This window comes from Geospiza fortis, unplaced genomic scaffold (genome assembly GCF_000277835.1).
Source record: "Geospiza fortis unplaced genomic scaffold, GeoFor_1.0 scaffold11, whole genome shotgun sequence".
NCBI lineage: Eukaryota > Metazoa > Chordata > Aves > Passeriformes > Thraupidae > Geospiza > Geospiza fortis.
This window is the reverse complement of record NW_005054304.1, coordinates 15,251,557-15,279,374: the sequence shown is the minus strand read 5'-3', so window position 1 is coordinate 15,279,374 and position 27,818 is coordinate 15,251,557. Positions and strand designations below refer to the sequence as shown.

Genomic DNA, 27,818 nt, shown 5'->3' with positions numbered 1-27,818 from the left:
GCCAAAGTGTGTGGGTGTAATACTGGAACTGCAGTTCTGTTCTGCTGAATATACAGGTCTTGCCTCTGTAGTCCTCCAAAATGAATGATCTGCATCAGATTTCCTGGGCTTTCCACCACACAGATGCTTGGCAGTGTTCTGGAAAGCTCAGCAGACTGAAAACTCATGCTAAAATTAATTTGTTCATGACTTCCCTATAGGGATTTGATGAGGAAGTGGCTTCTTATGCACTCTGTGTGTGTGTGTGTATATATATATATAGACAAATGTGTTTTTATGCACCCATGGACACACAGGAATATTCATGTGATCATAATTTAGCATATGTAATGGATAACTTTGCAGATTAGCTGATACAACAAAAGACCTTTTGAAGTTTCCAAGGTTTGTTTATATGCCGGTGAAAAATTTACATATAACTTGAAGAACACACTTTGTCCTGAATGTGGGATTTTAAGGTTATTGGTCTGGAGGGTCAGGTCCCAAACTTGAACTTGGGGAGAACTGCACAGAAGAAGTTAAGTCTATCTTAAAAAACCCAATTCCATTATTTCAAACATGAAGATCATAATCTCCATGTTGAAAATCTGAATGTTGAAAAAGAGATACTTGGCTTTCATTTCTCTTTCTCATAGGTATCTTGGTTTTATTATTAACAAACATGTATAGTTGAATTCAGCAATGCATTTGAAACACACTGAGCTCACTGACATTGGAGTGAAGCATTGTTGAAATTTTTTTGTCTGTTAACCTAGTGTTACTTCCATTCTTAAATATATGAGGCACTAGTAAGCAGAAATTTTTGCCCTAGGACTGTGCCTAGACTTTACAGTTTACGTAAATTTTCTGCCAATAGTGATGGAAAATATAAAAAAAAATAAGGAGAAACATCACAGCAACTGTAAGTGCACAGTTCTGAGCCTAATCATTGACCATGCAGAACCAGTCTCTTAAATCTGCCCCTGACCTGGAGATGTTGCCAGCTGTTCTATAAAAAAGTATTGACCAGAAAACTTTGTCAGTAAATATGTAAACTGGCAAGGCTTATGCACAGTATAAAGCCATTTTTAGTATTTACGCTGCTTTTACTTCTCTGTGATTGCTGCTTGAAGCATGGACGATGGGCGTGGAAAGATGTGTTTGTTCACAGGTGATAGCTGAGTTTTAGGACCTTGAGTCAATGAATGGAAGCTGGTACTGCTGCTGAGTGTTCTGTAGCTATTTGGAGATAGAGAGCAGAGAAGAGCAATAATTCCAATAATTTGTTATATTTCACTGTGTCAGTCACATTCAGAGAATAATCAGGAGGGCGTCTGACTTTATTTCTACCTCAGTAGGAAATCTTGTTCAAAGTTATGGGCAGATCATTAAAAAGAGAACAAATTGCTAGGAAAAAAAATCTTGAAAAGGAGAACAGGTGAATCCTTTCTTCTGAAGTTCTAAGACCATCAAATAGCACTGTAAAAAATATTTCGTGTTTAACATGCAATGACAGTAATTCCCCTGTACCTCATGCCCCAATTTTTCCCTAGGCAATTTCTAAGCATTTGAAGAGTGAGACTGTGAAATAGAAATTGTGATTCACAACATTAATAATTACTTTGCTCATTCCCTACATTTTCAGTGGGTTTTCAGTCCATATACTTGGTAATAGAAAGAGTTTACAGAACTTTTTAAAACTTAAAACCAAAGATTATTGGTTGTTCTGCCTCATCCTAATGGAAAAAAAAAGGTGCCTCTTTGTGTGTATATGTTTAGGGAGGGGGTCATACATTGTAATTAATGTGATGACTGTGCAAGAACTTAATTGTAAATGAAAAGCCTAAATCAGACTTTCATGTTAGTATTCTGTATTCTTGTGGAGATTTTTGATAGCTATGGGAATATATTACTGATCAAAATAGTAACAGGTATCTTATTCTGCTAGTATTTTCACCAGAAGGATACTCATGTGATATTCTGACTTTCATTACCCTTTTCAAGTTTTTCTTAAACTTAGAGAAAATAAGCTTAAAAAAAAAGTCCTATTTTGCAAACTTTTGACTGCAATAGCAATTACTTGCAAATAGAGACTTTGACTTTAGTGTTAATAGCAATCTGGTGAGTCCGCCAGGGTATTTATCTTTACGATTATGGAACAACTGCTCAAAATGTTAATGGAACACTAACATCTGCAGTCGGGTCCAATAACCTTCTTAATGGCCAGTCCTGGCTCACACCTGCAGAACCATGGAGAAGGGCAGCAGGCAGGGTAAGCATCTGTGGTCTGTAGGAAGCATGTCATATCTCCTTGCATAACTTAGTCCATCTACATGGTTACAAACCCAATTTTAGGCATATGTAGTACTTTGTGAAGTCAGGCTTAGCTTCATTATCTTAATTACCATATTAAGAAGGCTATTTCATACTTCCTGTGAATAGTCAAGAGTTAAGGATATCATAGTGAGAGGTGCCCTGAAGCAGAATGAGAGGAAACCTATCTTTAGTTATTAATGTTTGTAAGTAATTCTACCTGTTACATTTCACTACTGAGCATGATTTGGGAAACATTTTCCGCTGTAAAGGTAGTTGAGAGAAAAAAAATAATTATTGAATGTATTTCATACTACTCTCTCTCTAATCCAGGATATATTCTCTAAGTATCAATCTTGAGATCTACCTAATTTAATATATTAGGAGTTTTGTGCAGCAAAATAAAGGCATGCCAGGTAAGTTTGATGACAAGACACTTCTGAGCAACTGTGCTGCTGCAGAAGTGAGAAGGAACTGAGATGTGGAAGAGCTGTGGGAGCAGAAGTCACGGTGCTGGTCATATACTTTGTATTGTACCAATAGTGATTGTGTCCCTAGGTGGGGTGGTGGCAGTGACAGATATCACAGAGCAGCTAGGAACTGCTGGACTGGTACTGTGCTAGTTTTGATGGGTTGTTTTACATTGTACTTCCACAGGTATGATCATACTCAGCAAAATTCTGGGATTTGCTCAATTAAGGACTAATAAAATTATCTGCTGTGAATTTGTTTGCCTGTTGTGAACAAAAGAGGAGGAGACAGATGTTATTGGCTCATTATAGCAAGACCACGTCATCCATTTCATGAAAGGAAAAAAATGAAATATTGGGATGTTCCAGATGAGGCATTCTCAATAGAGAACAGGGAGTTACCCCTGTGCACGACCATGGTGACACTACATTGCTGGCATTCCTTGTCTGGTTGTGGTCACTTGTTGCATAAAGATGTTATATAAAAGAAGCACTAGTTTCATTTATGTAACAAATGTAAACAAAGACTGAGAGAAGAAATTGACATAAAAACATCTGTAAACATGACACCAGTGAGGGATGTTAAGTAATTAATTAAGCTAACTGAAAATAATGGCATAGACCTGTCTATAAAGAAATTTAGCCTGGAAAACTTAACTCTATGGTTCATGAGATTTTTACAAGATGGAGGTTTAAGATGATATCAAAGGAATTCTCAAAGAGTTGTTTGTGGTGACAGGTCTGAGGGCTGGTTCCTGTTCTGTTTTCATTAAATGTTTTACTGTTGAAAGACACAAACTGACACTCAGTGAATAAGTGGAGAAAGCACTGGACAGCACAGTTCGACATCTTCCAGTGTCTGGCAAACAAGGGATGAGTTTGTTTTCTGAAGAGCCTTTAAAACCATCTGAGAATTCCTTCTTCCTGTTTTCTTTTTCCTTATGTTAAGTAAGAAATGTGCCATTGTCAAACACAAAACTTTCTATGACTCATTGATATGAAAATCTTCAAAAATATTTAATTTTGAGAGTAGCTTCACAAAATCTGAGATATATGACTGCGTGATTATAACCTCAGAGGAGACTAACTTAAAAGTAGGAAATCATAAACTCAGACTAATCACTTCAGAAACTTTTTGGTCACTTTGTATTTTGCTTAGGGGAAACACAGTGTATGAGCATAAGCTGCCACTTTGGTATTTTTGTTACACCTTCAGTTGCCTGAGGAATTAATCAGGGACATTTCTATGTAAGGACTGCAGTCTTTAAAAAGCATCTCTGTTTCTATTGATTGTTGGCTGATAACAGAGCAGTGGAGTGCCCAGAAGTGGTGCTAGCTGGGGCAAGTGTTTCTTCAACCTCATATTACTAAGCCTTTTTTCTTTTTGCATGTGCTGAACAATGATTGCTAAATTTGTCAATGTGGCTGCACTCAAGTACACCTGTGACTTTCAGTAATGATAGAGCTTTGGCCAGCAAGGTGCTCACAGTGCATCAGCATTTTGGATAAATGATAATTTAACTGTAGCTGTATGAAATTTCAGCTAGTCAAGCCATACAGCCACCCACACGTTACAATATAAGCCATAGTGCTATGACTGTTAGATCAGTGAGATCACCTCTTCTTAAAATAGTGTTTATTTCTCCAGCTTAATCTTCTATGTTAGCTCTCTTCTAGTATTTATTTAGTCTGTTTTGTACTTTGTTTTCATTGCCACTCTCTGCAAAGTCAAAGAGAAGATGCATTTACAGAAGATATGTATCGATGTACCAAAAAATTATACAGACCCCTATTTTTGGCAGGAGATGCACAGTATTCCTAGCAAACTGAGCATCTGCACCTCATTACCCCACAACAGGATGGGTAGGTTGTTTGATGTATCACTTCCAGTAATGTAAGATCAGCTAAAGGGAAGACGTGTGTCTGACACCACCATGGCAGTCATTCCTGCCTGGGTGCACAAGCACAAACAAATCTTCTAGGTGGAAACACTCATGTCCCATGAATAAATAAATGATGAGGAAGGCACCAAGTTCTCTTCAGCAGACTGCTGTTGCATGGCAAGTTTGGGTGATCTGTAGTCCTAGACTGTATGTAGGGTGAAGATGCCTTCACTGTACATACAGGGTGTTCTAGGATTTGCTTCTCTTTGCACACCTAAACATGTCTAGTGAATATTTTGACATATGTGCAGCCTTGGTAAACCATTACCTGAAAAAAGACCATAAAATTGTGTTTCTTACTATCTGATTTTTAAAAACTAGTCACAGGTGATGTTTCAGTGTATATAAGGGTATCAGCTGTCAAGACTGGGCTTTCCCTTGAAATCTGTAGTACAAATTTGTGTAGAGTAGTTGACTGCAGAGGGGGATTTAATTGAATTTAGGATAATCAAGTTATATTTACTTTCTGCTGCATTAAACTTCTATTCCCTATGTCATTTTGAAAATGGCATATAAGTATAAGGTAGTGGAGATTGCAGTGCTGGGATAAGCCAGAAGATGGGTTGCTTAAATAACTAGTTTTAAATGACTGACTGAAGATTTTAAACATGTCTTTATGCAGTCCCATGAGGAAGCAATTACTTTCCAACCTTGAAGAAGTCTGAACAAATATGTAGGATAAAAGTGAGGTTTCAAGATGGTGTAGGAAGTCACATGCAAGACAAACCCTTAGACCCAGAGTATGAAAACATTTTGTTTCACAGGGCTGGATGCAAACTTTCATGAAAGGTTTTAAGAATGGAACAATATCTAACCCTAGTCTGTCTGTCTAGGCTCAGTGGTTGCTTGTTAACTAGAAGGATCTCTGATTTTAGAGTTAATTATTGGCTATCATCTGATCTGTGAGTTCATAGTGTAATATTTCATCACCTATTTATTTTGAATAAGCTTTATATTATGAGTAGAGTCTTGTTTTTTCAAATCTGTCAGTCCATAATTAATTCAGTATTTCAAGAGTTTTGATGCCGTACTGTGATGTTTTAGGCTTTGACTTCTTGGTTTTTTTTCCTTTTCTCTTTTTTCCTGCCTTTTCTCCACAATAAATTACTCCATAGAGAAACAATTAATCTTCTTTTTTTCTGGTCTGACCTGTTTGGCTACCTTTTAATGCCAGCAAAAGTATCATTATTTCTAACTAGTGCTTTTCTTTGTGAAGTGTGGTATAAAATACATATTAATGTGTTTTCATGTAATTTATTCATACGTGATGAAGGAAAAAGAAAAGGAAAACCTGCATTTTTAGGGGCACTGAAAGCGAGTGAGAAGTCAGGAGTATTTTTATGGCTACACTGCTATGTAAAAACAGGAGCATAAAGACATAGCACAGTTCCTTCTGAATCAGACAGCTGCCCATCTATCCTATGGTTCTGTCTCAGAGGCAGTAGAAGGTGCTGTTTACCCCATGAACCTGGCAATTTTCCATCTTCTATTTTCCTGATACTGTCCCAGCACCCAGGATTGTATTAAAGAGGAGTGCATCTCTGATTCATCCTTTCAGTATCTACTTGGACATTAGGCTGAAATTTTGGACATCAGAAAGGATTTCTTCATTGAAAGGGTTGTCAGTCATTGGAAAAGGCTGCCCAGGGATGTGGTGAAGTCACTACATCTGAAAGTGTTCAAGAAATGAATGGACATGGCACTTAGTGTTGTGGTCTGGTTGACAGTGGAGACCGGTCAGAGGTTGGACTCATTGATCTTGGATGTCTTTTCCAACCTTTTCCAACTCTATGATTTATGAATTTATTGCTGGTTAATTTTTCTAAAACCTTTATGAAATCTGTGAGATCATAAGCATCTGGCAGGAGAACCTCTCAGATGCCCTTTACTGACTTTTAAGTTACTCTTTCTTAAAGTGCTCTCTCTTCTACCAGCCTTGTGCTCCTCTCCTATTAGTTCTTGCATTTCAGGATTTGGTGACCAACAGTTCTTCAGTCACTTTATCCACTACCTTTATGTTTCTCTAAATGCTGACATCTTGTCCCTTGGCCTCCTCATCTCCAAACTAAAAAGTGCAGGCCATTTTAATCACTTCATAAGTCCTTTGATCATTTTTAGCTGCCCTTCCTTGGACTTTCTGTAAATCTATGAAAAGGAGGGGAAAGAAAAAAAGAACAAATCAGAGAAATATGTGTGAAGTGTTCATACAGGAGTCCTCACAGAGGCTGTGAGAAGCAAACATATGGGACTTTTTTTCTCATTTTATATTCAAAGTTGAGAAAAAGAAATATATTGAAACAATGAGTCTTTTAATCAATGTTCATTGCTAAAATAAATTGAGATGACACCTCAAGCTGTGTTAGGAGAAGCAGAAAATACAGAAGTATAAGTGTGGGAATGAAAATTACTGAAAAATATGCCTGGTGACATACTATCACAAAGTAACAGTCATAAGTAAAAGGAACAGTAAAGGAAATACAAAAGTTAAGGAGAGCATTTTCTGCTGCTCTGTATTCTTCCCATTGTGGCCAGGCAATAGCATCTTCTGATGAGATAAATGTTCTTTGTTCAGCAAACTGTTGTATCAGAATTGTACCTCTTGATAAAAACAATACTAACTGATTTTACTTGCAGTACATAATTATTCCCTCTTATGGTTTAAGTAAAGCTGAAAGAATGATTGGAACTTTTTAGATAGCAAAAGCAGGATGTGGAGACAACATCTGAGAGCAAGGATTTGCAGTGCATATAAAGAACATTTTGGCCTGGCAAATCTTATAGTAATATTATGAGACACTTGTACAAACTTGTTATGTGTGACACCATTGAGACTATAATTCCATATTATGAAAATCGGAATTGCAGGAGAACAGATGATGTTCAGCTGGACATTAGTCAGTCTCATGCCAGGAGCTTTAAGAAGAAGGGATAATGGCTGCAAAGTCCCCGCCTGGAGCAAATGTTCAGAAGTTCAAAAGACTGATACCAGGCAGATTTAAGTGGGACAGTCCCTGAGATATTTGAGCTGTGTGTCAAGAAAAAAAAAGGGTTTTGTAGTTTCATCCAGTCTGGAATTTCTAAATATTTGGTCTTTGATATTACCGATACTAAGCACGACTTTGTGTTGTCCAGCCTACAGTGTGCAGTGTGAAATTCTTTGAATCCTTCATCCCTTAATGATGCTTTCAGGAGGATTCAGGAGTGTATTGCCCAATCATATATATGGAGGGATGAGACTATCTGTTGAACTACTAACAACTTTGTCAAGCTTCAAATGTTTTGCTGGCAAACATTGTTTCTTTTAAAGGTCTTGCATGAACTGTTCACTACCTTCTTAATATTAAATACCATTTCAAACAACCCTAATCAGACATCTTTGTGCTGTAACATTGCCTGATATGAAACATAGTCAGCTATTTTATATTTCTCCTTCATTATAAGTGCATAGATTTTCCATATGTCTTGATATCTATATACTAAATAGCAAGAGAAACAGATTATTTCTTTGCCTGGAAAAGGCAAAGCACTAGCTCTGTTATGAGAGGCAGGCCATTTATGAGAGGCAGGCTGAGTTATGGCTTTATTTGGATTCCAGTCTGTTAGTTCCTCTCCATGAATAACCAATTATGATTCATCTTTCCAAATACCAGTTGTTTCATAAATCCTGTTGGAGAGCACAGCAGTGTAGCTAAAGTGCTGTCATGGAGCTCTAGCCATAAAGTCACTGATGCAGTTATAATATATCTGCACATAATTTAATTCCCTTGTTGCATGTCCTGAAGGTATGCATCTCTGTACTCTCACATTTAAAATCCTTTAATTAGGGATGCTTTTCCTTGTCTCTTGTATATATTTAGAATTCTTAACAGGTGCTGTTTTTAAAGTATTCAAGGGATTTAATTGGGCTCTCTGTTTCATATAGTAAAAGCCAGATTTGGTCTTCAGAGACCTCTAGTTTCTATGTCACAAGATGATTATTTTACTTAGTCATTATGATAACAGGTCCTGAAGTTCTGGCATGTCCTGGTTCTGCAATAATTTAATAACTTCCCTTCCACATTTGCTTTTGCAAGATGTGTCTGTTACAGAAAGTGATTTCTGCAGTGTCCTGAAAGAAATGAAAGTGTTCTCCAGAATTTGCAGGAGATCTCGTGTTCTCTGAGGACTCAATATGTCCCACTCTGCTGTTGCTGCAGCTCAGTAGCGTATGCCACTGTTCAAACATACTCACAGCATCAGGAAGCAAACTGAGCAACTGAAAATGTGTTCATCATTGTGAATTAGAAGTTTGTATTAGGGTACCATTTTTTCAAGTCTGAAAGGTTAAATACATTTTAGCATAAAAAACTGTGTCAGAAATAAAAATGTAGAAGGCTGCCTTACTACATAAGAAAAGTTAGGTTAAGAAAAAGAATGTTGTAGGAAAGAAACCTTCATTGTACAGCAACATTAGGAAAACTGAACTGGAGATAGTAAAATACTCAGTTCATAAGCAATCTCAAGTCTAGTTAGTTTAAGCAATACCTACAGTGAAAGGGATTGAAAGAAAATATCTGGGAAAACTTGTCTGCATTTCTCACAAAAAAAATTGTTTAAAAATCTAATTTATTTATTGCAAGCTGATCGGTGCTTATCTCAAATATGCATAGACCTTAATCCCCTGAGAGCTACAGCAAGATTCACTTTTGTTTCAGTAGGATGAGAATCTTACCTAACAAGAGCTAATGGTTTGCTAGCCCAGTGTTCAAAAGTCAGTATCTTAACTCTCTGAAGGCTAAACTTTTTTGCCTTAGCTTCCACATAGTAGACACAGTGTGTGCTGCTACATGTGGAGTAAGAAGTTAAAACCCAAATGTTTCCTTTATTTAATGACAAACATTAATGTTATGAAAAGAACAGCCAGTGAACAGAGAAGACAACTTGTCAAACTTAATCAAGTTTTGTATTGAAGCTGATCTCTTATTACTGCTATTTCAAGTGATTTGGTGTTTCTGAAAGAATTTACTGTGATATGTTGCAACACAATTGCAGATGATTTTAGAAGTATTCGCTTAGTGGGGTTTACTGGAACAGTACCTTTCTCTTAGCTTTGAGCTGCTCATGATATTTGTTGGATGTGTCGCCTGGTATTTCTCCTCCCCAGAGGGTAATTCCCACCATGGAATAAGTGATGCCCATGACAAGCAGTGGGAAGCAGTAGACCAGCACAATCACAATAACATGATACCTGCAATGAAAAGATATTAAGATAGTAAGTGCCTTCAGAGGAGCTATACCAATGGAATGGGCTGCTACAAGTCAAGACTTCTATTTTAGCACAAAGCATGTTTTATATTAACTGGCTAGTCCTTGGTGTTTTCACTGTCTTTTTGAAAGTTGAATTGCACTGCAAATTTATGTACATTTTAATGCATGTGCTTTGTGGGGTGTCTAATGCTGAGCCTGCACTAGTATATTATAAGTGACTCTATAGTTATTGTGATTAGTGACTGCAAAATAAGGTGGGTTTGTCCATAACTAGCTGAGTTGATTTAATTGCACAGCCAAGTATCATGAGGGAAAGCTAGGCATTTGGAGCTCTAGTCTGGACCATAAATTAAAGAGGAAAATAAGTATTTTAGTGATATATTGATGCAAAAACCCTGATAAGAGTCCCTGATAAGATCACACACCGTTCTTCATATGGCAGATCTGTTGCACACAGACAACACAAATCTGCAGCCTGTGTGCAATGCAGTCACCACTGCTGATGTCAGCACTGGGAAAACAAGGATCATTTCTTTTGCCTCCTGCTAGTTCCTGGTTAAATGTCAACTTCAGATGAAATCCTAGTGAATGGTAAATGAAGGATCCCCAACTGTCACTGAGAGTGACCTTCCTGCCCTAAAGAGAAATGTCTGTGAATGGCTTCTAAAGTGGTAAAAATTATATGTGACTAGGACGTCTTTCACCTGCCTCAAAAAGAGCAAAAGGTCAAAATTGATTCCAGATAGTTACACAGACTTTCAGCCTTGAACACAATGTTTTTCTTAAATGTCAGTGTTGACATGAAAGAACAGATGCCTAAGTAGCCACTTATTCCTAATTCTACCAGAGGGACAAATAGGATATATTTAATTTAATTGACTGATATTATCACTTTCAGAAAGTGGAACCAGTTACAGGTTATCCAGTTTTCTCTTCTGGACTAATATATGACATAAGTAACAGAATGAAGTGGCAAAATCCAGCCCTCCCATGAAGAAATCTAGAGAAAAAAAAACTGGTTAGGACCTTCTCATTCTCTACAATTACCTGAAAGGAGATTGTAGTGAAGTGGATGTTTGTCTCTTCTCCCTAGTTACAGGAGAAGAAATAGCTTCAGGCTGTACCAGGGAAGGTTTAGACTGAATATTAGGAAAATTTTATTCATGAGAAGGGTTCTCAAGCATTGGTACAGGCTGCCCAGAGAATCAATTGATTCACCATCCCTGGGTTTATTGAAAACCTGTAAATGTGGCACTCAGGAACATGGTCTAGTGGACTTGGTAGTATAGGGTCAGTGGTTGGACTTGATGACCTTAGAAGTCTTTTCCAACCTAAATGATTCTAAGGAAAGACTAGAAAGCCTTTTTTTCCTGGTTAGGATAAAGAGGAAGCTTGCTTTGAATTGCACGTTATGTTCCCAGTTCTGACCATCTCTGTCTGTATAGAAGTAGCAATCTTATGTGCAGCAATGACAGTAAAAGCGCAGCCCAGGAGGAAGCACACTCAGATGTGGAAGAGAATAAATTTGTTCTGTTTATCACACATAATGCTTTATCATCCTTAGGAAACTGGCTCTGCATGTCTCAGTGATCAAAGCTGTTAGTTATTCTGCATGTAGAGTATCTGCACAATGCCAGAGATTTTGCCAAGTCCATTGCAAGTCTCAACATCACCATGCACAAGTTTAAAAGAACAAAAGCTTACGTAAAATGCTGTTTTGGACCACCTGGCCATGCTACATAGCAGAGAGTTCTCCCAGGCATCACCTTGGTTATGGAGTATAGGCACTGGGGAAAGGCCAACGGGAATGCCAAAATCCATATGCTCCCAATGACCACCTTGGTAGCAGTTGCAGAGAGCCTAGGTTTCAAGGGATCAATAATGGCCATATATCTGTAAAAGAAAGCAAAAACCTCTGTGTAAGAACTCTTCAGAGATTCACATGTATCTAGAATCAGCCAAAGCTTAGGGTAAAAAAATGGAGATATTTGTCTTCCTGCAGTTTTGATGTCACTGTGCTCTTTGTGTGGTTCCGCTCCAATGAAGGCAGTGCTGAAAGGAGAAGCAGGTTTGTTGCATATTATTTTGCAGCCATGGGACACCCAGTTAATCATATGTATTATCAGTAGAGAAACTATTTTGAAAAAAGTTAGACCATTCTGTTACTGTACAGCCTGATGGAAAAGCAGAATGCAGCTGGATCCTCTGTTACTCTGCTAGGTCATATAACATTTATTTCTTATACAAAATTTTACAGCCAAGCTGTCAGGATTGTTAGTCATCTGTCCCAAAGCTACAGGAACCTGATAAGGCCACATGCATTTATTTCAGTAGAGAGACTGTCAGATTGTCTGCCAAAGATCACCAGAGCAACTGATTCATACCGAGAACTGAGAGAAGAGCCAGTTTAGAAACTGGTAAAAGCACTAAGGGAAATAGATGGATAAAGCAAGAAAACATCTCATTTGCCTTCACAGTTCCCATGCTCCCAGGAAGGATAGCATTCTTTGTCCTGGCCCATAATTGTATTGGCAATTCAGGTATGCTGGTAACCTTAGAAGAACTTGCAAAAAAAGAATCAAAATGTTTAATTAATTACAATGTCAAAGTTTAGAAAAAAAAGTAATGAGAAAAAGCATCTAGACCGACAGTAATAGAAAAACAAGTCTTGTTTTCTGTTTTTAGTTCTCTGTTACAGATGCAAGGAATAAGTGAGACATAAAATTTGTATCAATCATTTTTTGATGAATATCTTGTGTTTGCTGCAATTGAAAGACATACTCATTTCAAGTAAATGGAGTCATATTTTAATTGTTACCGTACAGATCTAGGTTCTTGGCAGACTTGTCCAAGGTTTTTACGTATAGACATTAGCCATGAGACAATAACAATAATATTTATAAGATAATGTTCCTGATAAGAATTTGTGCAAGAATCTTTTGCATCCATATTTATGCGCTGTGGTACACAAATTTCACTCAAGATAGTCTTATTTTTTTGGAAATTTTATCTTTGACAGATGAGTAATTACAGAACAGATATTTGTTTTAGCAAAGCTAACTCTGTTTATAGTTAATTATAAAATATGTGATAAATCCAACATTGGTCATAATAGTGCTATGCCTTTTCTAGTAGACATAACTGCCCTAGTATCTTAAAACATCTAAGTGCTGTCAGAAACAGGGAGTGATCTAAAACAGCTTCAGTTCTGAATCATCTATTTCCATATCTGGAATTTCAAGCTTGTTAATTTTTTGTTTTTACTGCACTTTGATATTTTTTCTCTGTAGGGTAACAGTTAGTTCCCCTCTCTTTCACATGCCTTTTGGCTTTCTATTTCAGCTAAACTGGTGCATTTGGTATTACATAGTATGAAATAGTTTTGAGTCCTGGGTGTCTTCAGTTTCTTGAGAACAGCAGTTGTATTGTTGCCCTCTTCTACCTAGTTCCTTTCTCCTGTGAAGAGTAAGTACCACTTGGTAAAGTCAGGTTTGTAGTCATGAGCCCTGTCTTTCAAATTGAGCTGGCTTTTGTGTGGACTGCCAAGCACTGTCCAAATATTTCCAGGTCTTTACTTGTAGTAAGTGATAAGCTGTAAGCAAATAATAATTTTCACATGCTTCTGAGACTCTTAAGGCATCTCCTTCTAGCCTGGAATCATTCCTTCAAATTGCTACTTTTCTTCAGATTGCACATTGCTATTATTTAATGTGCTATTTCTATTACATTCCCATTATTCTTATTCCCAGTTATATTAATCTTACTCCCAATAGATACCAACAGTAGTTCTTGTTGCCTAAGATAAAATTGGGTTGTTTTATCTCCCTGTCTGCCCTTTAAAGACATGGATTGTTTGGGTGAAGTGACTCATACAGCTGTACTGATAGAACTTTTAACAACTGGCTGTCTGAGTAAAAGAAGTCAAAGGCCAAGGATCAAATGAAAAGCATGCTGTTTATCTTTAGAGTTCAAATTTGAATGATAAGACAACAGCCTAGCTATTGCACAAGATTGATTACAAATATGTAGCAGGTAGTCATTCTAACAAGCAAAACGGAAAGGAAATAGGGGAACTTTGACTATTCCCTCAATAGTAGCTTTGTGGTGGATAAATTTAGTGGAGAGTATTGACAACTATGTTACAGAGCCTTTGATAACAAATCTAAGTTATTCTACTTTGCCGGTACACTAACAATTACAGTGTGTTCTCTAAGTGTAAGTTCTCTAAATGGCTTTTCTTAGAAACAAAATTGCTTCATTAACATAGTGAGATATTGCTTTATAACTGCAATTATTACATTCACTCAGATTTGTCATATGTGTTTGGTAGCATTTTCTTAGGGAAACCATCATTGCCACAAGTAATTAAAGTAGAAAATGTGAAATGAACCTTCATTGAAAGTCAAGAACTACCTCCACATTTGAACAGAATCTGGATGTTATCTCTGTAGCCAAAAGAAGCCTTGAAAAGAACAGAGTTCTTCCTGCACTGTTAGCTGTAATTTGCAAAGGAGGCACACATGCTCCTGCTTAACATTTACAGCAAACAAAATCATATCTTGCCATTACAGGTATCTAAGGGTAGTTTGTCTGTCCCTTAAGACTCAATCTGAAGTAGCGGTCACTAAATTTTCGGTTTGCTCTCGCTTTTGATCTCTCTCCATTCATCAAGGGTGCTTCCCGCAGGAATGAAAGCTCCTGCTAGCACAGGCTAGAGGTTCCATGCTTAGGTGTTGCTCAGAAAATCAGTGAGGTAAGTAGGCTAAGATAACGGGTATGTATGATGAGCATATTGCCCCTGAACATTACAATTCCCCATGGCTGACTACTGTCATATTTCATGGTGTAGCTCTGTCATTATGGCTAATTTTTTTGCTCTGTATGATATCCTTACATATATTAAGGATGGAAAAATGCCAGTTACAAGGGGGAAGAGTAGACATACTGTCTGAATTGTGCAGTGAATGGTGCTGAACATGGTGTAGAAATAAATGTTTGAATAGGCCAAAAGTGAAAGGGAGAATGATGAGATATATAGGATCTAGCAAAAGAACTGAGACTACGGAGCAGTTTGTGGCATGAAAAAAATAGAAATGAAAAGAGAAAAATGAGAAACTAGTAGGAGAAGCCAAGAAAGGAGAATTGTAGAATAACAGCATATAGAAATTGTGTTGAGAGAGGAGAGAATAAGAAAGGAAACTGGGGGTCATGTAAGAGCAAAAGACATGACAGAAATCAGCCGTAGCATAGCAGAGATTCCAAGGTAAGTACATGTGGTATAAACCCAGAACATTTTGGCAGTGTGGCTTGGTGGCAAGCCCTTCTGCCTCTGCAGGTGTATGGGAGAGAGCTCCCAGAGAGTTTTTCTCTCTGTAATCAGCCAACCATAAACAACATGTGAGGGGAACAGCAGAACTTCTTGGGTGCTCCAATGTCATCTGTCTTACAGATGTTCTGCTACTCCACAGTTCCTTCCAGTGGTCTGAGCTTCTTCATTGAGTTACAGAATAAGCTGAGTTGGAAGCGACTCATGAGAGTCATTGAGTCCAACTCCTGACCCTGCACAGGACCTGTGCCTGAGAGCATTATCCAGCTGAGATGGCCTGTGCTGTGCCCCCTTCCCTGGGGAGCCTGTTCCAGTGCCCAAGCGCCCTCACAGTGAAGAACCTTTTCCTGATACCTGACCTAAACCTCCCCTGACTCAGCTTCATGTTGTTCCTCCAGGTCCTGTCACTGGTCAGGAGTGTGAAGAAATCACTGCCTGTCCTTCTGCTTTCCCTTGTGAGGATGCTAAAGACTGCAGTGAGGTCTTTCCTCAGTTTCCTCCTCTCTAGGCTGAGCAATCCAAGTGACCTCAGCCACTCCTCATAAGGCTTCCCCTCCAGACTCTTCACCAGCCTTGTGGTCCTCCTCTAGATGCTCTCTAGATAGATTAATGCCTTTATGTTATAGTGCCCAAAATTATGCAGTTGTTCTGAAGCCAGTGACAAATGGGCTTGCCCTCATAGGTTCACCATGTTCTGTGACATTCATACACAGACCTTGTACCTCTTTACACCTCCTCTCCAGGGACAGTAAAAGATGGTAGGCATTTGAGCTGAAGAAGGATTTCTAATGGCTACAAGAAGCTGAAGCCTTGTTACACCACTGAAAAGCATTCTGGAGCCACACAGACATTTTTTCAGTGGGGTGCTGTGACAATTTGCTTTGCAGTCTTTGGACAGTTACTATTCAGTCTGTCACCAGGCTTGAAAAGTGATTCCCTGCTGAATAAAGGACTCTGAACTCCCACTGAGGTGGTTTGTTTTAAAGATGGGCCTTGTAATGATTTCTCACTCCAGTGGGAGCTGCTGATAGTGCCACAGATAGCTTATTCTACCCAACAAAGCAGGGATGTAAAATATACATCGCTGAAAGGAATGAACTCATTGTACTCATTTATCACAACAAGCAAAAATTATTGTTACCCCACCCAACAAAACATTCATGCTTGGAAAATAATTATAAGATGGAATATGCAAATTTAGAAATGCAGGGATGGAAATATGTGCAGGTAGAGTTCAAGCCAGCACTTCCAAGAATGTGGATTGCTCAGCAACTGCACCATGTTCTTCTGCGTATGATTCCAAAGCATTTTAGGTAGCACTTTAGTTTCATATCAACATCATTAGCACATGATTTTTTTTTTGTGGCGATATGACATCCCACTATCACTTTTCTTACAGCTTTATCTTGTCTTAATCTTTGTCCCTAATTGATTACTACTGAAGTCAGCAAGAGTCTTTCCACTGAGCTTAATGAGAAATTATTCAGGCTGTATGATAAAATGGCTGGTGCATCATGGTGTACTTGCTGCTGCACTCTTTTCGTAGCTGCTGGGGTCAGAACAGATCCAGTTCCCTTCTGAACTGCCCTGTTTGTCTACAGTCTACAATTTAGACTCTTCTTTTCTTGTGTCTTGGGTTCACCAAATCAAGAAAATCTGTTTTCTCTGAAACAAAAATAGAGACAGACTTCTTTTGAATAATGTTGATAAACTCTTTAAGCCAGTAGTTTTAATGGCAGCATAATCATGTATCTCTCTTACAGTTTTCAAGTAACATGTGCCAAATAGCTGCTAAATACTATAAAAGCTTGAGAAGTTTGTGTATTATGGTCCCAACAATAGAAAGGATAAAAAAATAAACCTAATTTGTCTTTTTGTAAAATAGCACAGACTGGCCAATACAGCCAGGAAGACCTTTCGTCTTTAACACATCATTTAGACAATTGTGGCAAAAATACACAAGATGTTATTAAAACAAAATGATGTTCAAAATTGGATCCTACAAATGCCCATTTGGAGACCCAGCTGGAAGTCTTTAATCATCTTAACTGATTTGTTTCACCTGTTTACAATGTGTTTATAAATTCACATAGAGCAAAGTGTAATCATCCCAGATTGTAACAGGAAATAGGAACTTGACAAAGGAAGAGACTGAGAGAAAAATCATAATGCTTGCATGTAAGTGACTTGTCAACAGGAGACAGCAAGCATGCTTCTTTCATGAATACACAGAGCCTGTTACTCCCTCAAGACAGAAGCTGATCTTGGGACTTTCTATTTAGAATCAATTGGTATTTAAAAAAATTTAAGGAAATTGCTGTGATTCCCTGCCCTTGTTTAGATCATTGCTGTGGAAAATCTTCCAAAATATAAGCTATATAGAGTAGACTAAAGGTGATGGAATGAACTGAGATTTTATAGGCATTTTTGTATGATGAAAACCAAATCTTTTACTTTTGTATTTTTTAATCTCTATATGCTACCTACTAGAGCAAGGCTCCTTCTTTTTTGTGTGTGACTGGTTTGTATTCATTTATTTAGTCTGACTTTCTCTGCAGGAAGAGTGGCTGTGGGCATTTCTGTAGGACTATAACTGACTGTTGAGAAAGACTGGTTTTGGTGCCCTGAAGGGTCTGTTGTGCAGTGTTCACTTTAAAGCTAATGCCATAAAGGAGGTGGGTTGACAACATGACAGATAAACACATGGTACATTTGAGATATCAGTGGGCAATATCCCAGGAGTATAATTTGGCCTTGATTTACCCAGAGGAATGGGTGTTGCTCTGGGTGAATGACTATTTGTGCTTTGAGCAGGAGGAAGCACTGAAGTTTTTCTGAAATCAGGAGTAGCTTCCAATGCCTTGCTTACAAGCACCTCTTAACTAAAACCTAAAACCAGTATTATTGTGAAAGTTTTCAGGATGGTTGAGCTCTCATAAACAGTACATTCTACTTGAGGAGGATCTGGTAACTGACAATGGGCTAGATTTTTATGAGTATGTAATTGATTTTATGCAGTGTATTCTATACCTATGAATATTGGTAGAAAAGCCTGTCTCATAAAATGATAGACTAACTTCCCCTGACAGAAATGTTTCTGTTTCTCTTTTTCTTTTAATATCATCTATGTAGGCTATTGAGGACCAGTATCAGTGCAAGGTCTGTAGAAACAGCTCCAACTGCATAACCACTGTTAGTGTCTACATTTCTGCCACTGTCATCTAGATGGCTTCCTTCTTGTTTCCGCAGTTATCTTGAAATAATTTTATTTTAGGGAAACACAGGTGTGTGAATGATACAGCTTTATTTCCTGGTTGGTAAATTAGTCAGAAAAACATGCATTTAGGCAATAATATTTAAGAAAATCAACAAATAAAACAAACTGCTCTCCCCCAAAAATTCATCACCCCAACCCTTGACTAACTTTTAAAAGTACCACAGACTACATTGCATGGTAAACCACAGAGCATATTTTAATAGTTTTCATTAAATTATAAATAAGAGTATGTATTTAAGGCTAAGACTCTGTCTAAAATGAACTTCTCGTTTGAGCATAAGGTTAAAACTTAACTGGATATTTCCTCTCTGGAACAAGAATTCTGAGGGCTTGTTCCTGTTGTAAATGTTGCTTTTATTTCTCAAGATATTGGTGTATCAACCTCTTTTTTTACAGCACCTTTTGAAAGCAGCTTGTTAAATAGCATATTTACTCAGTACAAAACAAAAAGTGTTATGCCTGTATTTTTTTCCAGACTGCCCCAGTATGTTTTTAATAATGTAACTCTGACATGAATTTTGACCAAAACTGCAAAAAAGTCCTGTCTTTTTGCCCAATCACTATGAAATTGTACCATTGCAAGAAAAGGTTTGTTTTTCCTAGACCTCTGCATGCTGAATCCTGTTGCCATTGCTTCAAAGTGTTCTGCAGAAACTATCTCACCTCTTTACTAAGAGATAAAGAGAATTGTCAAGTCCAAAAAAATATTTTTAGACCCCCGGGTGATAGAGAGTCCTTTGTGTTTAATCTCTTGATATTTGAACCCTTAATGCCCTCCTATTGAACTTTCTCTCCAGTTCTGAGAATTTGTAGTTTTCAGAGGGCAGCCTAGATACTGGAACCCACAAATAAGATGTGCTTCATTTTCAAATACTCTTTGAGGAAGACAGAGAAATGGGGAAGGGATTTCCTCTTTGACTTCTATAGTTTGACTGGCAAAGTAAGAATAAAAATAATAGTGATAATTTCTAAAGCATATCTTGTATTTTTTGCCCTTTGTAATGTGCGGTGACCAAGGCTAATTCCTGAAGTTGTGATTTTGAAGTCATCCATCAGTTTGAAAAAACATTGTGTTGCACTTTAGTGTGATAGTAGGGATATGGCAGATAGTTTTTTCTGTAGTTATGTGGCACCAGAGGCTTTAGGAAAAGCCAGCTAACCGTAAAGTGGCATCTTATGGAAAAAGATAGAAGCACTATCAATTTCTTATGGTGAAAATATTCTCAGGTATGAGTGGGAGGTCTCTAGCCTGTGAAGCACAAGACACCTGAAAAAACCTCCATCTCATTTTTTGTTGTTCTGATGCTCATCTCTCTCTCTCACAAGTCTTCAGTGCAAATTCTCACTTCTTTTTAAATTACAACCATTTATTTTGAGACATCTAAATCTGAGGGATCAGGAATGAGAGAGGGGCCAAAGGTTGCAGTTCTGTTTGAGCAGAGCTCTGTGCCAGGTTTCCTTCTGTCACTGCTTCAGCCTCCTCCATTCATCAGTGAGCCAAGCACAAAACATTTGGTGCCAAGCTCATGTTGAAGGATGCAAATACCAACAGATCTTCTTGATGTGCATCTCCTGCTGACACTGCTGCCATATAATCACAACACAGGGTCATGCCCTGTGCACTCTGTGTCTTAAACTGCCAGAAATGTTTGAGATCATTTTTATACATACACATTTCCCGTACTTTATTATTTCTGAGCACACAAGGCAGGTAACAGATATTTAATAACAGTCAGATAATAGATGGTTTGGAAGGAATATCAGTTTAAAATGCTTATGGTGCATGAAGGCCTTGAGCAATTTGTCCCAGGAATGGGAAATCAGGCAGAGTGTGATACCAAAATGTATTCTACTGGAAAGATAAGACATTTTTGTGCCAACTGCCTACTTCAGAATTTCAGTAACATTATTATGGGGCATGTGGTACTATTTTGTGACAATAATAACTGCTCTTACAGAATATATCTGGAGAGATTGAAAAGCCTAAGTGATATTTTGAGGATGTGAGTGTGTATATATGATGAGTTTGGGTTTTATTTTATGAGGTGAATCCTGTGTTTGTCTCATGTCCATCTTCTGTTACAAGCTTGTATCATTACTTTTGCTGAAGTCTGAGTATATAGAGGGATTATTAACAGCCATCAGTAACTGAAAAATGTCACGGGAAAAAAAGAAAACTGACACAGTATATGTGTGCTTCTGTAGATATATTAAAAGTGAGAAAATAAAATGGGAAAGTAGAATGACAGGTATTGAATAAGGACATACATATGCTTGCTAGAAACTGGGTAATACTAAGGTTCATAAAAAAGAGAGAAGACTGTGCACGAGGAGAAATAAAATTGAATATTAAATATAAAGTTAAATAAAATGAAACAAATGTTTTTTGCCTTCAAAGACCAAAAACTTCAGGCATACTAGAAAGAAAATAAATGGTAAGATATGAATAGGATCAGCAACTACTCACCATTGCTATTAGAATACTTTTAAGTCATGAGGAGTTGCTTTTACAAAGAGTTAAATTAATTGACATCTGAAAATCATTATGGAATTGCAGAGAGAAAAGTAACTGAGAAAGTAATACAGTAAACGTGCTAAAACCAGGGGGAAATGCATAGTACTAAGTGCTCTGCTGAAGACATGTTATTTTGTGCTATATTGCTGCATCCCCAAACTTCCACTGTAATCATCAAGCATCTGCAGAGAATTTTTAGGCCTACATGCAAAGCAGGTTGTATAACAAAGCAATCTCGGGACTCAAAAGTAATTGCTGGCATACCTGAGCCACCTTCTTTGCATGCTAAGATCTCGTAGGAAAGGACAGCAGATCTTCAGAACTAGGTGGCCTAAATTCTGCATAATTTACTGTCATTAGTATGTCCAAAAACTGTACTGCAGTCACACACTGTATTGCCATGATCACAGATGGAGTTTAGGATCATGGACGGACCCTTTAGGATCCTGCACTGGTGAGTGACAAGGGCATATTGCCTCCAGAATTATCTCCTATTCAGTTTATCTTGGACTATTTACCAGTTTATCCCCATAACATAGCTAAAGGAACTGTTGCACTGGAAGCAATGGAACTGTGCAGTGTGAGCTACAGAAGAATGCAGGAATGAATGCCCATGAAGCAGCACAGCGTAAAATCCCTGCTGCTTCTGGTGCCTGAAACAACTTGGTTTGAGCTACCTGTGCCATCTCTGCAGCAGACTGCAAACAGCCTGCTGGAAAAGAAGGAGAAAGCAGGGGAAAAAACCCTCTAGGAAGGGATGGTCAGAAGCATGAATAAAGCCACATGAATTTGAGTTTGTGTTCAAGGACCAGGATATTCAGTCTTGAGTCTTGGATACTTGAATCCTCAGCTCCAAATGCAGCTCACCCCCACTGCAGGAAGTGCATAGTTCACAAAACTCTGTGTCAGCCCAGTAATCTCACAATTCACAGATCTTAGAATGTCCTACAGAAGCAGATGTGAAAGGAAACATGTACTGCCCATGATCTCTGCTCAGTGATGTCCAGGTTCACAGTCACACATTTACACTCTGTGAACATTTGGATGCTCTAAAGCAACCAGTGGAGCACATCACACCATACATTTTAGTGAGTTACAACCCATGACCTTTAGTATTTTGGGATGGTAACAATTTCTAAAGGAAAATCATCTGATCCCATAATTTCAGTTCCCTTAGCAGCTTTATCCTGATTTGCCACTTTTGTTGTTTTAATTTTTTTTAATTAAAAGAATGTGTAAGGTTGAGTTTACTGGGTTAAAATGGCTGAACTTTTATGAAAGGCAAATGGGAACCAAAGTTTTAAAAGGCATCCACCCAGCAGATCTTTGCCCTGGAATAGGGCAGTCTGTACATCCAAGGACTTTCCTTGGAATCTGTTTTGACCCTTAGGTTTCCTCAGCTTGGCAGAATTGCTTTGCAGAGGTAGCCAGGGAATGTTTAAAGGCACTGAATGCATCAGGTGTGATTTGGTATAAAAGGAAAAGGAATAGCAGTGAGAATAGAGAAGGAGGGATAGACTGCTCTTCTGTTTGTTTTATATGATGCTGCTTGGTACTACAGAGGGTTCACCTAAACACAGCCATGCCATTGTTCATTGGCAAGATTTTCATTTGCCTTTGGAGGCAGGTGAACTTGGAGGATGTGATGGGATGCAAATAGTGATTTCTTCAGGGGATTTTTTGATAGGAACTAGATCAGAGTGAATAACAGTAGCTATTTACTCACCTCTGAGCACCAACATTTTGCACTGCTATCCCAAGGAAAACATTTCCAATAGATCTATCTGTCCATTGCACTTCAGTCAGCGTGGAGCAGAGCTATTTTCTCTCACTCTGGAAATGCATTTGGATTCCTAAGGAACTGTATTAATTTTTGTTCCAAATTTCCTAGCATAAATTTAGGAACTGCCAAAGTAGTAAGTACTACATCTCTGTGGATAATTTTGTTAGGAATAATTAAATAAAACATTACTCAGAGCATTCCTGTAACTGCTCAACTAATGACTTGATGAGCTGCAGCAGTAACTATTCAATATGCAGCTCTAACTGGTAAATACTTCAACTAAAGCCCTGTTATGATTCTGAAAACCTCACACTAGATGAGAATCTTAAGCAAAACTCAAAAAGGCGATGAAAGAAATCTTTGCCTGGTCAAAGGCAGTAGCACTGGTGTTACACAATCTTCTCAATTTTTAATAGGTATTAACATTTGAGAAGATACATCACTAGCAGGAGGAAAGTGTACTGATTTCCTCATGTCTTCTCCCATCCTCAGAGCAGAAAAGTACAAGAGTTGTCAAGAATCTAATTTGCTCTTTCCTTTCTAGCTTTACAGAACCGAAATGCATTTAGCTGAGAATGCCCCTGAAAATTTTCTATTAGTATGGCAAACAAAAAAGTATTATTATGAACTTGTCCACAAGCACAAAAGGCACAACAATGTTTCCCAATCTTTGTGCCTGGAAATGAGAAATAACATTTCAGAAAGTGGGTTGAACCTTATAAAACCTTAACTACCATCACTTGGAAATACTGCGGTTCTGATAAGTTAATTCAGAAAATATGTATAATGTGATTGGATATGTAGGAGTTTAGTGGATAATCTCAGTGGATTGCTAAGAGGAGTAAAAGACGTGAAATACAAATCAATCTGTTTTTCCAAAAGAAACCCAAAAAACAAAAAACCCAGTAAGTTATCTCTCCACCACAGGAAATGTGAAAACAATAATAAAGAAAGAAACATTTCCCAGGGGAAACTCAGAGCACTCTCTGAGAAACAGAGTCCATCAATGCATCTGTGTAGGAAACTGGCAACTACATTTTCCTTTTGCTGTATGGACATTACAACTGTCTTATTCCATTATTGTCAGGACTACAAAGGTAAAGTTTTTCCCTGACATTTTTTCTTTGAGAGTCACAAAGCTTTCTTCTGCTTCAAGAAATCAGAAAAAACCTGAGCACTTTGAAACTCTGTTCTTACCAGACCTCTAGATACGCACAGATGGCAATGTAAATAGTCTCATTAGTTAAAATCAGCAGGAACAAAGCTGCTCAGAGCTGACTGTGAGAAAAGCTATTAAAAACGGGATCTGAAGTGATTTCTGAAGAGGAGGCAAATGCCTCTGCCATCTGCAGAAATACAGAAAAGAGGGAAATTTGAAATCCTCTCCCTTTACACACAGACACTCTGCAACTCCTTATCAGTATATATTAGATGCCTGGCTGAGAGACAGACTGTTTTCACAGTGGGAAGCAAAACCCTGAGTTGCTGTTACAGAATAAGTATTGAAAGATGGAGCACAGCTGAAGTCAAACAGAGAGAGGAAATTTTGGTATAAAAGAAAGCAGAAAAATAAAAACAATGGAAGACTGAAGGAAAAACACCAGGAGAAAAAGTGTGTTAGGGAGAGATCCTAAAGAAGCAGAGAGGAGCACAATGAATGAACTATTGAAGTCTTTGCCTCTCATCACCGTGATTGTTATCTCTGCATTTTTATTTTGGCAGAGAATCTGATCTCAGTCTCTCACCCCTAAACTTTTCTCTTGTCTCACCTGTCCACAGCGATGGCTGTCATGGAGTAGATGCTGGCGAAGACAGCTGTGATTGGGAAGAAGTTGTGGAAGCGGCAGTAAGCCTCTCCAAAGTACCACTCGCTGTGCAGCGCGTAGATGAAGTTGATGAGAGTATTGAAAGCAGCCATGGAGGCATCAGAGAAAGCCAGATTCACCAGGAAGTAATTTGTCACCGTCCTCATGCGCTTGTGAGCCAGGATAATCCAGATGACAATAAGATTCCCAAAAACGGCCACTGCTACCACGCCACCGTAAGCCAGAGACCACAGGGCAATGCGCCAGGAAGGTTGCACGAACTGATTGGAGAAGTTGCCTGCTGAGGAGGCTACAGGGGCAGAAGCATTTGCAGCTGGTGCTTCCAGAGCCTGTCCCCAGGGATCACCTGCTTCAGCAAGGCTCACATTCCACCTGCTGCTCGTGCTCATGTTCCACTTGGCTGTGGGGACTGAAGTCATCTTGGGTGTTTCTCTCCTCTCTTCCAGGAATGATGTTGCTCTCCTGCCTCCCTCTCCCAACCCCCCAAAATCCCCACCAACAGATAAGAAGAGGGAAGGAAGAGAAGGAGAAGTAAGGCAGCACAGCAGGTACTGGAAAGGAGAGCTCTGTCAGAAAAAATCTTTTGCCATGCTGTTCAAACTGTTAGAAATGCTCTAACAGACAGGTCAGGAGAGCTGCCTCGGAGTAGAACAGCATCCTGTTTCTCCTCTGTACAGCCTCTTGCTTTTGATTTTGCTTAAGGAGAAGGGGACTGGGAGTCAAGGCACATTTTATAGGCTTGTGAGTTCCCAGCGTCATGAAGGGAGTGGAGCGATAAGCTCCATCGGCTGGTAAGCTAACAGCTTCTTCCCTCTGCTCTCCCTCCCCTTGTATGTCATTCATTGCCAGCAGCAGGCACTTTCAGGAGCTGTGGAAAGCATCATAGGGAAAATGAATTCTCATCTCGTTTATGTTGAGAGATTTGTTTTATATTGTCTTTCTTTAAATTTCATTATTGTGCATGCTTTTTAAAATAGTCTATTTGCCCTGTGTTTGCAGGGCTAATCAGCTGGCTTAGTTGAAATTTCCAGGACTGAGGCTGCCTGTTTTATTAAAGCTCTTTCCAGATGAATTTATTCCAGATCAATTCAGACCTCCTTTTTTTCTGCTGTCTTTTTATTTAGTACACACTTTCCTTGAAACCCTTCTGTAACTTACACATTTAGAATAGTGACTCTTTCAGACAAACAAATACATTCTGCTGCTCTCTAATTTCACTTTTCATTCTGTAATATGTAATTGATATAAAGAAATATTTATAAGCTATCTGCATGTTCAGCATTTACTGATTTTTATTGAAACAGTATGCAACCCTAAATATAGATCTCCCTAGTTATGGGCAAAATATTAGTGATTTGTTTTCTTTGTGTCTTTGGAAAAAAAAGTTCTTTTCCCCGATTTGCATGTATTTCATGCTTAGTACTATTATTATTTTAAGCAACCAATATTTTGATATGCAGTGGTTTCTGTAACAGTATAAAAGGGTAAATGAGGAAATTTAACATCCAATGTTTTCAAATCCAAAATCAGTTTTCTTGTTAATATGTTAACAACAGCTGGCATTAGGAATGCATCTTTTATGCAAGGATTGATTGCAAGGGACTTCAACTAACAAACCTTTGTTATTCAATAGGCTGCAGCCTTAAGGGAGAAAATGTGTTTTAGTGCCAGTCTTTCATGTTTCAACAATTTAGAGCTACTACTTGTCATCAGCAGAGGTTTCAATTGTATCACAGCAGTGGGAGCTATTCAATGTCCCTATCAGCAATGACACATTCAGTACTTTTTTAAACAAAAGCTTCAAACAAAAATCAAATACTCCTGTGTACCACTTCCTCCCAGATGTATTTACCCAGTGGAAGCAGTGCCTGCATTTTAATTGTCAGGTTTTCACTGCAGTTTTAATTTGAATGAATGTAATTGTGGCTGTTTCTGTATGAGTTTTTACCAACTTATCCCAGCCCGAGCAGCTGCCCACATCAGGCTTAGAAGCTTTGCAGAAAACCACAGAAGCTCTGCTGTAAATCACCTGGTGCTACAGCTTGTCTAGAACCCACCCATGCACTGCAGATGCTTGTAACAGGAAAGTCACTTCAGTTAATCCCACAGTTCTATTTTGAATTCTACATCTTCCAGCTGCCTCTTCTTTCTTCATCTCCCTGGAGGCGAGCCTGAAGAGTGAGTTCCTCTGTGAGTTTGAGAGATAAAAATATTCAATTGCTGGTTCCAAAGAGTGAGGAACAATGGATTGACTAGTTACAGCAGAGTTGGACACTCAGCTCTTAATTCCAGCAGCTTCACTCAAGATTTTCACATGGCTGTAAGCCAGAGAGTACAAACCCAGCCCTGTGCCCAGTACCATTCCACCTTTATGCCCAAACTAGGAACTCCATACTTTATCCTTTTACTAAGCTGATGTGTTTTTCACATTTGTACACCAGTTGCACAAGTGCCCCACATTCTTCTGTTGCTTCCATCCATCTCTCCCAACCTCAGCTCTATTACTCCTTTCCCTTCATTTTAGCAGAGACAGGCATCTTATTTCTAGCACACAGTACTGACAAGTGTGCAGTAGAGTGTAAACTTACAGGAGCAAAATCCTGTGGGGCACTGTGGTACGTTCCTCTGTATGGGAGATAAAGGATCTGTGTTAGCACCACTTGCTGTAGTTCATGGAATCCCATTCTGGTCATGTTTGTAAATTCTGTCTCAGGTTTCCATGAAAAATGTGCAATATCCAGTAGAGCTGCAAACTAGGGACTGGATTTTGACTTTGAAAGCAGAAGTCTAATTTCTTGTCCTGGAATGAAGCTTGTTCTAGCTTTGCTGTGAAAAAAAATTGCTGGTCATTGCACTCCCAAGTGTTCAGGAGAGACCATTCCCGTGTGCTTTCCCTAATCATCTATGGTGCCCCCAAGGGAATTTGTTGTCAATGCATTCCCAGTCACAATGTGAGAAGACAGTACAAGGTAACATCTCCTTATTCTAGCAGAACTATAGGTAAACCAAGTCTTTGAGACTTACTTTAAACACAAATCAGGAAGCTTTTTGTAGTCTGTGTTTGTGAATGTCAGTCAGGCCCCCAACACAGGAGTGTCAGCCTTGCAGTGTAGAAATCAAAGTCTCATTGATTCTGTCT

At 38.5% G+C, this 27,818-nt stretch overlaps 1 protein-coding gene and 1 long non-coding RNA gene across 2 annotated transcripts in view; one reads left to right on the top strand and one right to left on the bottom strand.

Annotated features, from left to right (window-relative positions):
* Positions 1-25,098, top strand: part of LOC102037192 — an 85,536-nt gene extending 60,438 nt beyond the window's left edge. The window contains exons 2-3 of the long non-coding RNA XR_001335693.1: positions 19,159-19,277; positions 24,633-25,098. This is a non-coding gene — a long non-coding RNA (uncharacterized LOC102037192). The remainder of the gene's footprint in view (positions 1-19,158; positions 19,278-24,632) is intronic.
* TACR3 (tachykinin receptor 3) overlaps positions 1-25,384 on the bottom strand; it is a 36,221-nt gene extending 10,837 nt beyond the window's left edge. The window contains exons 1-3 of the mRNA XM_005418175.2: positions 24,623-25,384; positions 11,657-11,845; positions 9,782-9,932 (exon numbers count right to left, since the gene is read on the bottom strand). Of these exons, the coding sequence (XP_005418232.1) occupies positions 9,782-9,932; positions 11,657-11,845; positions 24,623-25,098 (816 nt within the window). The 5' untranslated portion in view covers positions 25,099-25,384. The remainder of the gene's footprint in view (positions 1-9,781; positions 9,933-11,656; positions 11,846-24,622) is intronic.
* Between the last annotated feature and the right edge of the window lie 2,434 nt (positions 25,385-27,818).